The following is a 17098-nucleotide window of genomic DNA, read 5'->3' as shown; positions in this document are numbered from 1 at the left end:
CGGAGGACAAGAAAAGGCCCAGATTCCATCAGATCCTGGAAGCCTCGTCCAAGGTCACCACCCAGGTCAATGTGGATTCCACAGTCTGGAAAAACAGCCAACAGTTCCACAGAAAGTCAATGACCTTCTCTGCTCCACCAGACTAAGTTCTGTCTGCTACATCACACTCTGGTCTGTCTCTGCTATTGCACCAACCTCCCTCTGCCATGCTCACTATTGCTTGCAACATCCTCCCTCACTTGTTCTTGTTTCCGGCCTCTCAGATCACTCACATTGCATGGCCTCTGTGCTGCCTACTGACTTGCACAGGACATGTCACCATTTATTGTCCACCGCAGCTTTACAAACAACTGTGCCAGCTACGTTCATCTCGCTCAATCCCTCCTTTTCTCTCATTCCAAGAGAAAACAGCCCATAACAGGGCAGAAATAGGCAGCCAGGATGAGTGGAGGGGTACCCGACAACAGGCTCTTTACCAACAATAAGGAGAGAACCCTGTCTCTCACAGGAAAACACCACACTGACTCCTACAGGAATTCTGATGCCTCCATATGTCATCAACCAAGTTAATACCACATTGCCACTCCTTGCAATTAACCCCATATCAATGTCATTCATTACATACCAGGTCTAACCATTGGCCTTGACTCCTTCACTCCCAATGTCCATTGCAGGTACCAGAGACATATCCAAGGCCCCTGTGAGGAAACAGACTGCTCTGTCAGAAATCACATCCTCAACCTCTGACAAGACAGTTCAGAGGCCTCACAGAAAACATTGGCAACGCTCCTTCCTGCACCCTTCCCTCCACCCAGCAGCTCAGATACTCATACTTTGAGGGGAGCATCATGTGTAGAAAGTTTGGGAGCACAACCGGGTCAGCATCTCACTGGACAGCCCCACAGGTGGCTGAGGAAGATACACCCTAGATGACTGGCACTTGGCGGACTGCAGGACCCCTGTGCAGCCCCACTATAAGGGACTGAATGGCCCTCATCGCCAATGTGAGATCACAACCCCGTGAGCCAGGTGCCTGTCCATGTGCACAAAGTGCTATGCAGCAGCTTTTCAACGTTAGCTGCTGTTGTGCCCCGCTTCCTCAGTGTTCTATAAGTGGATCCGAGAGATGTCCTGAGGATTCTGAAGGGTTGGCAATTATCATATACCAATGTCCATGGAGAAAGGGTGCACGTGGCTAGTGCCTATGCTTCATGCCCTTAGACACTCTTGTACAGTGAACAACATGGAGCCTCTTCGCGATTAGTGGTGAGCTGAAGTTGCCAGGTACCCACTCTGACTTCTATTTTTGGTATCCAGTTTGCTCACTGCGAGTGGTAGGATAGGAAGCTGCATACTAATGAGGCAAAATGTGCAGTGATTACAATCATTAACAAGCAACAATCCTCCTTAAAAGGCAACTCACTGCTCCTTAGCAAGAATCTCGCCTTGACATCCAGCACTTAGTTATAAGATGCATCAAGTTGCTCCCACATTGAGACAAGCCTCATCGAAAATCTTGCGTGAGTCCGCCACATTTCCCATCACAGCACATGTTATTCAGGCCTCTACAAGATTCCAGCCATTATTTGTGGCAAAGTTCAGGATGTAAGATGTCGGGCTTCATCTCTTGGATTTGCTACTTATCACTCTCAGTGATGAGTTGGTTGTACTAACAATGTTGTAGATATCACTCCCAGTGTGGGAGTTGCACTTGATGTTGCTCATGTTAAGTTTGCTGCTATATTGCACTGCTTGCTGGTGATGTTATTGACATTGTGTCACTGTTTAGTGATGTTGCTCCCTTGTATCCCTGCATTTCAGCTCAGGTGTAGGTCAAAAATAAACTCTGTTTCTTCGCATTTTCTTACTGTCCCAGTCACAATGATGAAAATTGGTGGAATCTTTGCTTCACAACAATTATTGGATTGCAGGTTTTCACCACTGGATAATTCCCATGTACACTTTGTCACCTCAACAACTTTGGAAAGGATTTTACATGTTTGTTGAACTGTTGACCTCCTTCTACCTGTGCATCAGCAAGTGTTTCATACTTCTCTTGGTCATTTGGAGGCCATACCTTGCTTGGCAAAGTTATCTTGTACTTTCTGGCATTGAGAAGCTCGGTGGGTGATTTCATATCAACCTTGAAAGCTGCAGCTCAGAGTGGCAGGAAGGCAATGTGTGTGTTTTCATTTATCCCTTTTATAAGCATTCTCTTGACCATCTAGACATGTCTTTCTATACATCCATGTTCTCAGAGGTAATGATGATGTTGAACCCCTACTGTTCAGCAAATTCCTTCTATTTCCTGGAAATGAATTGAGTTTCATTATCACCTATTGCTCTTTCAGGAATTCCTTGTTCAGCAAACAAAACATATACTGTTGAGATAGTTACTGCAGTTCTCAAACATTTCACATTTCTGTTGAATGGGAACTTGGAGTAATAATTTGCAACAATGACATACCATTCTTGACTGTGTGTAAGGTGAATAAATCAGCTCTCATGGTAAGCCTTGGCCTGGGTCGTACCTCAGTAGCAATCATTCCTTCTTTCTGTAGTAGTTCTGTTCTTCAACATGCATTGCATGTGGGCACCACTCTTCTGATCTCCTTGTGAACATCTACGTTGTAAACAAATGACCTGGTTCTGAGTTAATACTTCGCCTTTCCCATGCAGACTTCAAGTATATCCTAAAGAAGTTCTTCCTGCATCTCTTTGGTTTCAATTATTCTGGATCTGGGGAGGTGAACTAGTAGATCTGTTTTGAGTGAATGCTGATCAGTCTACTCCATAAACATTCATTTACAGAGATATGCATGACTTTTTCTCATCCATACATGACTGCCAAAAGCTCTCCTTTTATATTAACATATCTGATTTCAGCTGATACTACAGCTTTGGATGTGAATGTTATTAGGTTTTCCCTCTTGTACCAGGGTTGCTCCAATTCTTCTGTAGAAGCAACTTCCTGCAGAGTGTCAGACTTGGCTTCTTGCATATACTTAACTGAGTTTGCAGAAACTCCTCCCAAGTGTCTCTGTTTACTGGCACTCAACATCTTCTCTCATCAGTTCAGTAGATTTGCTATGTGCTCTGACATGCGAAGCATGAAAGAATGCAGAGGTAGATCATCTGTGTACTTGATTAAGACAAGGAAACTTTTTAAGTTGTTTTTATCTCTTAGACTTTCCGTCCAGAGGTAGCTGTGACTTTTTCAGAACTTGGCTTGACTCCGTCACCATTTAGAAGAACTCACATTTTGTAACCTTCACAGTGCATTTCACTGCATTTATCTTGTTCTCAGTTCTTCTCGTTCTCTTCACAGCTTCACGCGAGTGGTTCCCACTGTCTTTTACACCTACATCACAGATTCAAAAATCATCAGCCATGCCGACTGCTCCCTTGTATCCTTCTATGTCTCGCCTATTTTATGCTCTGATGTATCCTTGCTCATTTTTAGGTTAAAAGGTTGATGCACATTTTTGTTCTTTATGAAGAGTTACTAAATGTTGTAAGCAGCTAAGATTGTTCACATTTCTGTCATAAAGCATTAGCTAAAGACTTTTACCTCAACATTGCTCTGGCTCTATTTATGACTTCATCAATCAGTTCTTGTCCTCCTGCCCTCATATGGACTTTACAAATCCTTAAAATACCATGATCATCATTGGAGCATTGAAAACAATGTTTCATTGTTTTGGCTTGCATGTATTTAGCCCCTTAAGCTCTCAGTACACTCCGTACACAAGGCTTGAGCTGCACAGGTTGCACAAATAAATGAGCGAAGTAAGCGAAACTCAGATAGGTTAGCACCCCACTCTGTTAAATATAGCATTTTGCGCAAACAGCAATCCAAGGGCTGTTTTCCACACGATCTCGGAACTGGTATTTGATTTTCTGGAGAAATACAAAACAAAATCCACTTTGCAAGCAAATTAAAACCCAATTTATAGAATCCATACATTGGGGAAGCAGGCCAGTCAGCCCATTGATTCCACACCAACCCTCCAAAGAGCATCTCACCCATAAGACCATAAGACCATAAGACATAGTAGCAGAAATTAGGCCATTCAGCCCATCGAGTCTGTTCCGCCATTCAATCATGGCTGATAAGTTCCTCAACCCCATTCTCCTGCTTTCTCCCCATAACCCTTGATCCCCTGATAATCAAGAACCTATCTTTCTCTGTCTTAAATGTACTCAATGACCTGGCCTCCACAGCCTTCTGTGGCAGTGAATTCCACAGATTCACCACTCTCTGGCTGAAGAAGTTTCTCCTTATCTCCGTTCTAAAAGGTCTTCCCTTTACTCTAAGGCTGTGCCCTCGTGTCCTAGTCTCTCCTACCAATGGAAGCATCTTCCCAACATCCACTCTGTCCAGGCCATGCAGTATTCTGAACCTTTCAATTAGATCCCCCCTCATTCATCTAAGCTCAAATCAGAATTGTCCCAGAGTCCTCAAATGTTCCTTACATATTAAGCTTTCCATTCCTTGGATCATTCTTGTGAACCTCCTCTGAACCCACTCCAGGGCCAGTACATCCTTCCTGAGATATGGGGCCCAAAACTGCATTCAATACTCCAAATGTGGCCTGACCAGAGCTTTATAAAGCCTCAGTAGTACATCCCTGCTTTTATATTCAAGCCCTCTCAAAATAAATGCCAACATTACATTTGCCTTCCTGACTACTGACTCAACCTGCAAATTTACCTTGAGAGAATCCTGGACTCGAACTCCCAAGTCTCTTTGCACTTCAGACTTCTGAATTTTCTCCCCACTTAGAAAATAGTCCATGCTTTTATTCTTCTTACCAAAGTGCATGACCTCACACTTTCCCACGTTGTACTCCATCTGTCACTTCTTTGCCCACTCTGCCAACTTGTCCAAGTCCTTCTGCAGCCTCGTCACCTCCTCAATACTACCTGTCCCTCCACCTATCTTTGTATTGTCTGTAAACTTAGCCAGAATGCCCACAGTTCCTTCATCTAGATCATTAATGTATAAAGTGAAAAGTTGTGGTCCCAGTACTGACCCTTGCGGAACTCCACTTGTCACCGGCTGCCATCCTGAGAAAAACCCTTTTATCCCCACTCTCTGCTTTCTGCCAGACAGCCAATCTTCTATCTTGTAGTACCAAGCTAGTACCTTGCCTCTAACACCAGGGGCCCTTATCTTACTCAACAGCTTCCTGCGTGGCACCTTATCAAAGGCCTTCTTGAAGTCCAGGTAGATAACATCCATTGGCTCTCCTTGGTCTAACCTGCTCGTTACTTCCTCAAAGAATTCCAGCAGATTTGTCAGGCATGACCTCCCCTTGATGAAACCATGCTGACTTTGCCCTATTTTACTATACACTTCCAAATATTCAGCAATCTCATCATTTAAAATAGACTCCAAAATCTTACCCATGACTGATGTTAGGCTAATCAGCCTGTAATTTTCCATCTTTTGTCTTACTCCCTTTTTAAACTGAGGTGTCACGTTAGCCATTTTCCAGTCCTCTGGGACCCTCCCTGACTCTAGTGATTCCTGAAAGATCGATCACCACTAACGCTTCCACTATCTCTTCAGCTATCTCCTTCAGAACTCTGGGGTGTAGCATCTGGTCCACCTTCAGGCCAATCAGTTTTACTAGCACTTTCTTCTTGGTGATGGCCACCACACTCAGCTCTGCCCCCTGACTCTCTTGAATTTTTGGGATATTACTCGTGTCTTCCACCATGAAGACTGACACAAAGTAATTATTCAGTTCCTCAGCCATTTCCTTGTACCCCACTACCATCTCTCCAGTGTCATTTTCCAGTGGTCCAATGTCCACTTTTGCCTCTCTTTTGCCCTTTATATACCTAAAGAAACTCTTACAGTCTTCATTTATATTACTGGCTAGCATACCCTCATATCTAACCTTCTCCCTCCTTATTTCTTTTTTTGTTGCCCTCTGTTGGTCTTTGTCTTTTTGTTACAGAGATAGTAGGAACTGCCAATGCTGGATGTGTTGCCCTCTGTTACCCTATCCCTGTAATCCTGATTTCCCATAGCTAATCCACCTAGCTTGTACATCCCTACACACTATGAGCAATTTTAGCAATCCACCTAACGTGCACACCTTTGGACTGTGGGAGGATGCCCATGCAGACATGAGAAGAATGGGGAAACTTCACACAGATAGTCGCCTGAGGCTGGAATCGAGCCTGGGTCCCTGGCACTGTGAGGCAACAGTGCCATCCACTAAGCCACTGTGCTACTCAGTTGCTTCAGTGTTGCCCTTAATTGCTGAATTCAGTCAACGAAACACCACACAATGAACAAACATGGATCACATGTCAGAATTCAAAGTGTTTAATCACCTGACATTCCACAGCTGATGGACAAAAATGCGAACAGGAAATCTATCTCTCATACAACCCATAGAAACATCTACCTCTCATGCAAACATATGAAGCCTCCTCCACCATTCAATAAGATTGTGGCTTCTGATTTTAACTTCAGTTCTACATTCCTGCATAATCCCCAGTATCCTTCATCCCCTTAGTAATCAAGAATCTGTGTGCCTTAAACATTCTGCATCCACTGTCTTTTAAAGAAGGGGATTTCAAAAACACATAATCCTCTGAGAAAAAAACATTTCTCCTCTTCTCTGTCTGAAGTGGACAACTAATTATTTTGAAACAGTGACCCCTAGTTCTAGATTCTCCCAGAAGAGGAAACATCTTTTCCACATCAACACAATCAAATCCCTCAGGATTTTGTATATTTCAATTAAATCACCTCTGTGCCTTTCTCAATGACAATTCATTCTGTCCCTCATAATTTTAGCCAATAATTTTCTCATCACTGAGGTTAGACTGACCATCTATAATTACTCACCTATTTATTCTTCCTTTTTTAAAGCAATTTTAGGACATTAACAGTTCCCCAGCCCACCAGCACCACAGCTATAACACAGAGGTTTGGTAAATGATGGGTCAGAGCCACTATTTATTCATTTGCTTCTCTTAGTAACCTGGGATATATTTCTTTGGGTCTGGAAATTTACCAAAGATGCTTAGCACATCACTTTCACTATGTTTACTGATCCAATATTTCACAATCCTCCTCCGTACCTAAGATCATCCCACTGTTGTAATGGCACATGTGAAACATTTCCTTCCTGAACTACATTTGCAATTTAAATCATACCAGCATTTCCATTGCTGCTCCAGTCCTTCTGCAGTATTAACCTTTGATCAGAACTGGGACTGAAATTGGAGGACAGTTTTAAAGCAAGTACAGAACCAAATAAAAGATGGACGGCAAGAGCAGTGGGAAGAGAAAAGAACGAGAGAAAGCTCTCTGATAGCAGAGCCAGCAGGATTGTTTCAATGTCAACAGGAATGATGGTCTGAAGCAAAAAGGCGTAGGAATGAGATGAGCTAATGAAACAAAAACTGAGTCTGAAGCATGAATGTCCATAGCAGAATAGCACAGGATCATGCAATCAAAGAAGATCAAGACAGGAGAAAGCAGCTATGAAACACAGAAACACAGCAGTAGGCCAGTTGGCCCTTCCAAGCTGTTCCACCATTCAAAATGATTATGGCTGATCATCCAACTCAGTACCTGTTCCAGCTTTCTCCCCATACTCTTTGATGTCTTTAGCCCTAAGAACTATATCAAATTGTTCTTGGAAACATTCAATGTTTTGTTCTTATCTGCCCATGATTCTCTGGGTGAAGAGAAATCTCCTCATCTCAGTACTAAATGGCCTACCCCATATCCTTAGACTGTGACCCCTGGTTCTGACCCCCTGGTCATTAATAACATCCTTCTTGCAGTTACCCTGTCCTATCTTATTAGAGTTTTATAGGTTTCTATGAGATTCCCCCTCATTCTTCTAAATTCTAGTGAATATAGTCCTAAATGATCCAGCCTCTCTTCGTACGTCACTCCTGCCATCCCAGGAATCAGTCTGGTAAATATTTGTTGCACACCCTCTATAGCTAGAACATTCTGCATCAGATCAGGAGACCAAAACTGCACACAATACTCCAGATGTGGTCTCACTATGGCCCTGTAAAATTGCAGCAAGACATCCCTGCTCCTGTTCTTGAATCCTCTTGCTATAAAGGCCAACATACTGCTTGCTTTCTTCGCCACCTGCTGCACTGCGTGATTATTTTCAAGGACTGGAGAATACCCGTGTCATGTTGCACCTACTCCTTTCCCAATCTATCACCATTCAGATGGTGCCTTTTGTTTTGTTTTTGCTACCAAAGTGGATAACCTCACATTTATCCACATTATACTTCATCTGCCATGCATTCTCCCACACACTCACCCTGTCCAAAGCACAGTGAAGCATCTCTGCATTGCCTTCACAGCTCACCCTCCCACCCAGCTTTGCGTCATGTGGAAATCTGGAGATTTGGTTCCCTCATCCAATGGTTCAAACTGACAAAGCACTCTGAAATGGATGATGATTTGATCTTGCCAATTCTTATCCATAAACAATATATATATATATATATATATATATATAACATATGTACCATATGTTCTTGTAACACAGCAATCATGAAGCTTTTTTTTGCGTTTGGCAAGCATTCACAACTTACCAATAGAAGTGTTCTTCCATCATTTTTGTAATGGCTCTTGAGATAGCCCTTTCACTGGAATCCAGATGTTTATTTAGGTTTACTCCCAATTTTTCTTGAAGAAAATCAATAATGAACTCTGTTCCTGATACCTTTTGATGATTATATTCAATCCATGGCATCTTTCCTTGAGGAGAGAGTTTGCCATCAAAGTAATTCTAAAAGAAAACAAGGAAAGCATTTTAGGAATAGCATAAATTGCTACACACATATCTCTTCATATTAGCAGATTAGATAAAAGGAAATAATAATTTTACTCTTCCTAAAACATACTAGTGAATTACATTCACACTTGTCTAAACATATTTTCATGGGTCCACATCATCAAGTTGCTTGGAAAATCAATGCTAAACAAGTATTTGAAAGGACAGCAGGGTGGCTGGCATGGAAACGTAGGAGTTTATTCTGCAGAGATTGTCATTGTATATTGCATTGGCAGCAGGTAGTTCTGCTCATTGCCTGGAATTTGGGCAGCTGATTTACCATTTTGCACTATTGTTGGCGTAGGCTTCCTGCCAACAGAATGAATATGAAAATCAATCCGCTATAGCTTTACATCCTGTATCTATTCTTGAAGGTTTGATGCTGAAGTGTGTGGTAAAAATGGAAACTTTCGATATTTTATGACATCAATATTATGATAATTTGTGTAAACACCCATCCAATGTCAAGAACTTAAACTTGATCGAATATAGTTCTAACCTAGTCAATCCTGGCTACAGTTCAACTGTAGTTAGTCAATCACAGATGTACGGTCACCAAAAATACTGGTCACTGTGTATACCATTTGTTAATTGTCATATGTGCTGTGCCTGAAGGCAGGTCCTTGGCTCATCATCTGCTGCTGCTTCACCTTAGCTGTTTTCTTGCAGATTTTTGGCAGAGATAGCTTGCCATTACCTTCCACTCTCAGGCGCAGCCTGAGGAAGCAGGTCCTAAGTCTGCATCATTTGCAACAGTAATTGGATCTGCACTGTTGGCATTATACTGAACCATATACCAGCCATCCAGGCAGATAAGTCAACGAGCAGCATCATTTATTATTTAATCTTTACATACGTTATTCAATTTCCAAATGACTCTGGAATGAGATTGTTAAAGGAATTTCAGCCACAATTTTCCGAAGCACTCTACTACCGCATATCTTAGAGGTCAAAAATCACAACTGCAGTCCACGGGCATGATTCTACTGGTGAGAGTGTGAACACATGCACAGTGAGAGTCTGCTTGCAACTTGAGTAGATAGATCATGACAGCAATCAGCATGTAACATTATTTGACACCAGTACTGATATTTTGGAGCTCAAAATGCAAACAAACGCTCTTTTTCCAAACTCACAAATTAAGCACACCATGGCCTTCTTCTCCAGAAGAAGAATGAGAAGGAGGAGAAGGGTTCTCAGCAGGAGCACCTACCTGTCCAAGGTGTTCAGGGGGCAATCGCTCTAACTAAACATCATTGAGGAGCATTAGGGAAAACAATTTTGATTGCGCTGCGCTACTTCAAGCAACACTATATGAATTAAATTGGTTGCATGGGGCACGCATTCTCCACCTCTGCACACTTTTTTTCCAATGACATCAATTAAGAAACCAATTTGGGACATAGATTTAAAGCTGCTGGTGCAGTCTGTCTCTGGAGAATCAACATAAATTTGCACAACAATCTTTAAAGTAGGGCTGTGCAAACAAAATCATCAGCCAGTGTGTCAGACATATACACTTCAAAAGGACACCCTTACTGAAGTCTGCCATTTGTTCCAGCCACAATTCCAACTTCAGGGCTGTGAAGGTCACTCTGGCAATGAATTCTTAAGTGTTGGGTTCCCTTTAGACTGAACTTAGAGATACTTGCAACATCTTCCAATTTGTTGATCACCTTCTGTGGAACATGCCTATGCAGAGACAGGCACAATAGTTTTCACTGATGTCCATCCCCAAGATTTGCGATGTAGAAATCTGTGGTCTAAGTGGCTGGAGCCAGTGCTGAATCCATAGGGAGGTTTCTGTGGTGTAGTGGTAGAGTCCCCTCCTCAAAGTCAGGTGGACTACGTTCAAGTCCCACCTGTTCCAGAAGTATTTAATATCATCTCTGATTGGGAAATATCTAGAATCCATACAGCTGTATGTCTGACAAGGAATGCATTTTGGGAACATCATTTGAAACTGTATTGAGGCACCTCAGAATGGAAAATACTGTGTTGAGGGAAAAAAATTCTATTGCACTTTATGTAATTTCAATTTGAAATGACTTGTCCATGGGCTGTATGCTTGACATGGAATAAATATATAAAATATAAAATATTAGAAATATTACAATAGCATTGAGGAACTGCAGAGTACATGTCACATTGGTAGCAAGTTGAATTTCATTGCACTTCTGTAACTTTCAAGTCGAAATGTTTTGTAATACACATTTAAAGTATATTTTTGGAAAATAAAATCCAAGTTTGAATAAGGCAGGTGACTGAGGTTCTGCTTCCAAGGGGGTAGAACACATATTTGCCAGTAAACAGCAGGCAACAATGATACTTTTGAGTTTGCTCAGCTTCCACACGGTGGAGGACGCTACTGACTGCACACACATCATTCTGCAGGCACCTCCCATGTCGATTCTCAGGCACACAATAACTGAAAGGGATATCACTCCCCCACTGCAAACCAGCTTCTGCAGCTGTCCACAAAGCCAGCTGCATTTCAACCATCAAAACGTACCGAAAGGGGGCAATTAGAAGAGTGGGCTATCTATTGACGACATTATGACTCTAATACACAAAACTTAAGCATAGATGGGCAGCTGACATATAGTAAAACCAATGAATGGAATTTACCCAGCCCCACACTGGGGCGGGCTTAAAGGCAAGGAGCAGTGGGTAGTGAGGATATTAAGCAGAACAAGAGAGGGGAGTTGCTGTAAGGGACAATCCCCTGATTCATTATCACCAGTAGGGTAGTGTTCCAGAGATGGTTAGGAATGCAATCAGAAGTCCACAGTTAAAACAATTAATACCCTAATTAGGGGTGGTTTATCTTTATCCAGGCAAGTATTCCAATGCACTTCAAAATGTTGCCTTGTAGATGCAGAAACAGGTTTTTTGGGGAGTCAGTATTGAAGTTACTTGTCACAGGACTCCCAGCCTCTGGCTTCTTCTTGTATTTCTAGTATTTATGTAGCTGTTCCAGTCACCATTCTGGTCAGTGATAACAACCTCCCAGATGTCAATGACAGGGAAATTTAGTGACGACAATCCATTGAAAGTCAAGGAAAGGTGGTTTAAATCTTCCTTGCTTCCATCAACTTTTCAGGGAGAGAGAGTTCCAAAGACTCAAACACTCAGAAAGGGTGCTACCATCCTTAATGTATTCTGAGGAGGTACTTTATTGTTTTATTCAACTTTATGTTTAGTTGCTTTTAAATTAACCTTACCATCAGCTGCTGTACTTTGAACCTCAGGAATATAATGAACCTTCTTTGGTGCACTGGTAGTGTCTGTGCCCCCTTGGATCAGAGAGGCCTAGATTCAAGTCCTGCCTACTCCAGAGGTGTGTACTAACATCTCTGGACAGGGTGATGAGGAAAAATAGACTTTTTACAAAAAAACCTTCTTCGCTGTTTTGCTTCTTCCTCATTCATACTTCTTTTATATTTTCTAACCAACCTGTTCACAGATGTTATTACACACGTCAGCAGCAGGTGGGAATTGAACCCAGGGTTCCTGGGCTCAGAATTAGCCACATTGCCACCGCACTGCAAGAACCCTTTTTCTCATTCGTATTCTCAATTGATTCATTCAATATATATTACAAAGCAATCAATCAATCAGTGCTGAAATCTCTTCACAGGTTGGAACACTTACTCATTTGATCGCCTAAACAAGATTATTTGGTGGGGGGGGAAGGGGTTTGGTGGCACAGTGGTAGCATTCCTAACTCTGAGCCAGGAAACCCTGGTTCAAGTTCCACCCACTCCAAAGGTGTATAATAACATCTCTGAACAGACTGATTAGAAAATATATTCCAAACCAGATTATAGAGGGCTCTTATGACACAATGGTAGCATCCATACCTTATAGCTAGGAGACCTGGGTCAAGTCCCACCTGCTCCAGTGGTGTGTAATGACATATCTGAACAGGTCAATTACGAAAATATCCAAATCAGATTATCAGTGGAGTCAGACTGGCTCCTCATTTCCATAGGGCTTTCTACCCACAGCTTTCAGGACTTCTTGGCCTGTGATGACACTTTGGAATCCAAGCTCTGAAAGCAATGCACACACCAGGCCAGAACAATCATATTTATTTTAAGGGGGCAGAAAGACAGTTTGACTAATATTATCCATGACTGATTTCCAGTGTAACTCCATTCCCCTCACAGTACATGCAACTAACTTCTATTTTATCAATACCAGTTCTTGATACCTGCCTATCATTTAACGTTAGGAGATTGTGCTTTGAATGCTGCTGTTACGCATGTTTTTAACATTGCATTGGGTACCGGTGCTGGACAAGCCAGGTGCTGCTACTGTCACTGCTTTTCATGCAGGACCTGGGCAATTCTTACCCTTCTCTCTCTCCCAAGTCAGCTTCTCCCTTCTCCACAGGCTCAGGATATCTACCGTTTCCTTAATTCAGATACCGGAAACCGGGCTTGGGCAAGAGAATGTCCCAGTGATAAAGATATCCCACCAGGCCAAGGAAATTCACTGTGGACTTGTTCATTCTTGGCTGCTGGTGGCTTGCTGGATTTCCTGAAACCTTCTCATAGACTCCAAAGTGTCCTCAAACCTTAAGAACTCCTGATGTAAACGGTTCAGTAAATTAGTTTGTATATTTAGTCAGAAATAATATTTGTCATTTACAGCAGTGCTCACAATTTATGTGCCAGTTTTAATGGCCTTCACTGCAGCCTAAGAAAATTACACTGAATGATGTTAAAGTCAGCGCATGTGTAGATTTATGCTAACTTGAACTATACCAAGAAGTGGGAGGCACAGTGCTTGGAACTAAATGTCAATCCAAATAAAGTGCTGTAAAGTGTTTCTGAGTCTGGCAAGAAGCCCTTGTGAACTGCAATTTACTATGTTACTTCCAAAGCAAAGCAGAACGAGAATAGAAAAATGGAGCGGCTCAGGAAGAGTTGGATAAGGGCATTGAGAATGAGATGCGGGCAGATAGTCGAGTGGGCGATTTGAAAGACAAGTGGGAGTTGAACAAGTGGATGGGGGAGCTCAAGAGTCAGGTAAGGATCTCTGAACTTGGTGAGTGAAATGAGAGTAAGGGGGTGGACAGTTAGGATGAGGGCTCAGAGGTCAGTGAAAGGACAATATCTGAACAGGCAAGGTGATCGACTGAACTGGTTTTGACATCTGGAGGAATCAGGGGTGATCAATCTCGTAACAGTTCTGTTTCCTTTACTTTGTTTTCGGTTCCCTGTTCGCGATTGCACGGCTGTGGGTGTCAGGGGTTGGATAGAGTGAAAATGCCTTATCATAATATTCCAGTCGTGATGAGTGTACGGCAGGCTGAATCACCGGCTGGTTTTCTCTTACTCAACATTTTCATCTGGTCATAAATATTCAGTGGCAGCATCAACCAATTCTTCCTTGGCACGGAGCAGCAAAAAGCTGAATAGAATCAGGTTAGAATAAGATCTATATTTGAATGAGTTATAATAGCCTCATAATCCTGCACATTTGACCTAAACCTGAAAATGTGGTTTTCAATACCTTGCTAGATATAAGTACTAGTCAGTGGCAAGTGCCTTAAAGAATCAACCAAGGGGTTTGCCACCACTGAGTAATACCAACAGCAGGTCTGATCAGAAAGTTGCTTCGGCTACAAAAGAGTTTAGAAATTCAAAGAGGCCGATGTTTACTCTATCATAAAAGAGGTAATGTGCAAGAAAGCATGGGCCTTGAAATCCCTTAGACATTTTGTGCACAGAATGGGGTTTCTATCGCATTTCCTGCAAAGCTGCAGAACATTGGCAGAGAGTCAACGGTTTGTTTCTGAAGCTTTTACTCCAGAAAATAATAGAATGACAAGTGAAACATTGAACCATTGGCTCATTACAGAACAGTAGAAGGCTATTCAGCAGTGGTATCTGGTGTACCAGCTCTCTGCAAGACTAACTCAGTTAGACCTACACCCTGTTGTCTTGCAAATATATTTCCACCAGCTACTTATCCTGTTCACTTTTGACAGACGCAATTGAATCTGTGTCCACCACACTTTCAGGCAGTGATTCCAGGTTCTGACCAACTGCTTGTAAAGGATATTTCCTTGTATTGTATTTGTTTCTTTTATCAACTACCTTAAATTAGTGGACTCCAGTTCCCAATGTTTCCGCCAATAGGAGCAGTCCTTTACCTCTACCCTGTTTAGACCCTTCGTGATTTTGAACACTTCTATCAAATCTCCTCTCAACTTTCTCTTCTCCAACAAGAACAGCTTCAGCTTCTCCAGTCTATCCACACTACATAAGTCTTTTATCCCTGGAATCATTCTCAATTTTTCTACACCCTTTCTGAAACCTTCACGACCTTGTGAACATGTGGTGCCCAGAATTCAGCACAATGTTCTATTTTCAGCTAAACATACGTTTTATAAAAGTTCATCATAACTTTCTTGTCTTATACACTATGCTCTATTTTTAAAGTCCAGATCCCAAATGACTTTTCAAACTACTTTCTCAAACTGTTCAGTCACCTTCAATGATTTTTGCATATACGTCCCCAGATCCCTCGTTTCCTGCACACTTTTTTAGATATCAACATAATGCTTTTAGGTGTTGAGTGCTATTCTTCTGTGCACAGGATTTTTCAGCTAAGGTGCGCTAATCATTAATGTTGTATTTGGCCCTTACCAGAAAATGTACACTGTCATCAGCGGCATTTATATAATGCCTTTAGTTGACAAATTATGTTTTTCAGCTGCTCCCACTTCATCACAATAACACCATTGTAAATTCAACAAAAACCAAAATAATGTTCATAAAACAGTTTCAGCCGCACATCAACAATGTTACAGCAACAGAGAAGGAACAGCTTTGAAGAACATCCTGGTTAATGTCCAGAGGGGGAATAGATGTCAAGTGAAGATAAATTAGTGAAGATGATCAAAAACAGGTTATAGAGGCAGGCTTTCGAAAAGCAAAGCTTTGATGTAAAGTCCCAGTAGATCTTAGAAATCTGAAAGCACTGCGATCAATTGTAGAACAGATGCATGTCTAATACAGTATGCAAAAAAAGAAAAACCTGCAAAAGTAGGGTGAAGTGAAGATGTGCAAATTTCTTCACCAAAACTGCTACTTGACTGCTCAAAGTACCACTTACTGCTCCTTGTGAATTAAAAGAAAATTAACTAATCCAATAATTCAACCTCCATTTTTTAAAATTAAAACTTTGTCAGGACAGAATATGTGAAAGGACAGAAGGGGTGGCCTGAAATAATGAGGGAGGTGCTGGAAGTATATAGACAGTCTATATTAACTCACAAACAATGGATATTTTTCAAGTATGGGATGTTCAGAATGGTGCAAAAGATGGATAATGACGTCTGCTCCTTCACTGATAGGTATTCTGTTTCTACCAGCTGGTCCACCCACATCAATGGTGGTGCAGCTCTGATCACCAAATCCTACCTTGATCCGTCCTCAGCCATCTTCTTCTGCAGTGAATAGCACACCATGTTTCACCTCCCTCACCTCTCTTTTTAAATCATTGCTCCTTGCCACCCATCAAATTCTCATTGAACACCTTCACTGTTTTCCTCCTCTTTCAGCCTCTAAGCTGAATGACTTCTCAACACTTCCAATCTGCATCTTGACGCACCTTTTCTCTGCACTAAGTTGCCTGGCGTTTTTACCTTCTTCCTTCACCTTGCTATTTCACTTTGCTTCTCTGCTCCTATCACGTCAATATCAGATAAGATCATCTCTGGGCATTTCCTTAAATCTCTCTCTGTTCACATCCTCTTCTACATTCCAATATCATTTCCAGTTCCCTACTGATTATGGTTGTTTTAAGTTCCTCCTTCTGTTTTGCCTCTTTGTTTCTTGATTTAAAAATATTCTAGACAAAATATACTTGTTCGACACTTCTGTCAATTCATTATCTCCCACCATTAGTTCCATAGTCTCACCCTCTAACATATCAACCTTCACTTCAGTCACTCTTTGCCATTTTAGACTCTGTATCTTCTCTGCCACCATGTTCTTCTGTTTCCAAAATTAGAATTAGAATGAGAGTTATTGTCACTTGGACTCACATGAGTCCAAAGTTTACAAAGTCGCCACTTACCGCATCATCTTAGCTACAAAGATACCTAGGTACATGATTGTAGGAATAGATTAGAAAAATAAAGAAATAAAAAAAGTCAGCATTACAGACCTTCAAACTGTCCGCACTGGGCCTCGTCTACAGACTACGCTGGGCCTCGCCTACAGACCGCACTGGGCCTC

The 17098-nt window shown here is 41.8% G+C and overlaps 1 protein-coding gene across 1 annotated transcript in view; it reads right to left on the bottom strand.

Moving 5' to 3' along the window:
• Positions 1 to 17098, bottom strand: part of faxcb (failed axon connections homolog, metaxin like GST domain containing b) — a 61166-nt gene that overhangs the window by 24110 nt on the left and 19958 nt on the right. The window contains exon 3 of the mRNA XM_020527851.2: positions 8599 to 8795. Within this exon, the coding sequence (XP_020383440.2) occupies positions 8599 to 8795 (197 nt within the window). The remainder of the gene's footprint in view (positions 1 to 8598; positions 8796 to 17098) is intronic.

This window comes from Rhincodon typus, chromosome 5, assembly GCF_021869965.1.
Source record: "Rhincodon typus isolate 14 chromosome 5, sRhiTyp1.1, whole genome shotgun sequence".
Taxonomy (NCBI): domain Eukaryota; kingdom Metazoa; phylum Chordata; class Chondrichthyes; order Orectolobiformes; family Rhincodontidae; genus Rhincodon; species Rhincodon typus.
The sequence above is the reverse complement of the archived record's forward strand: the minus strand, read 5'-3'. Positions and strand labels throughout refer to the sequence as shown.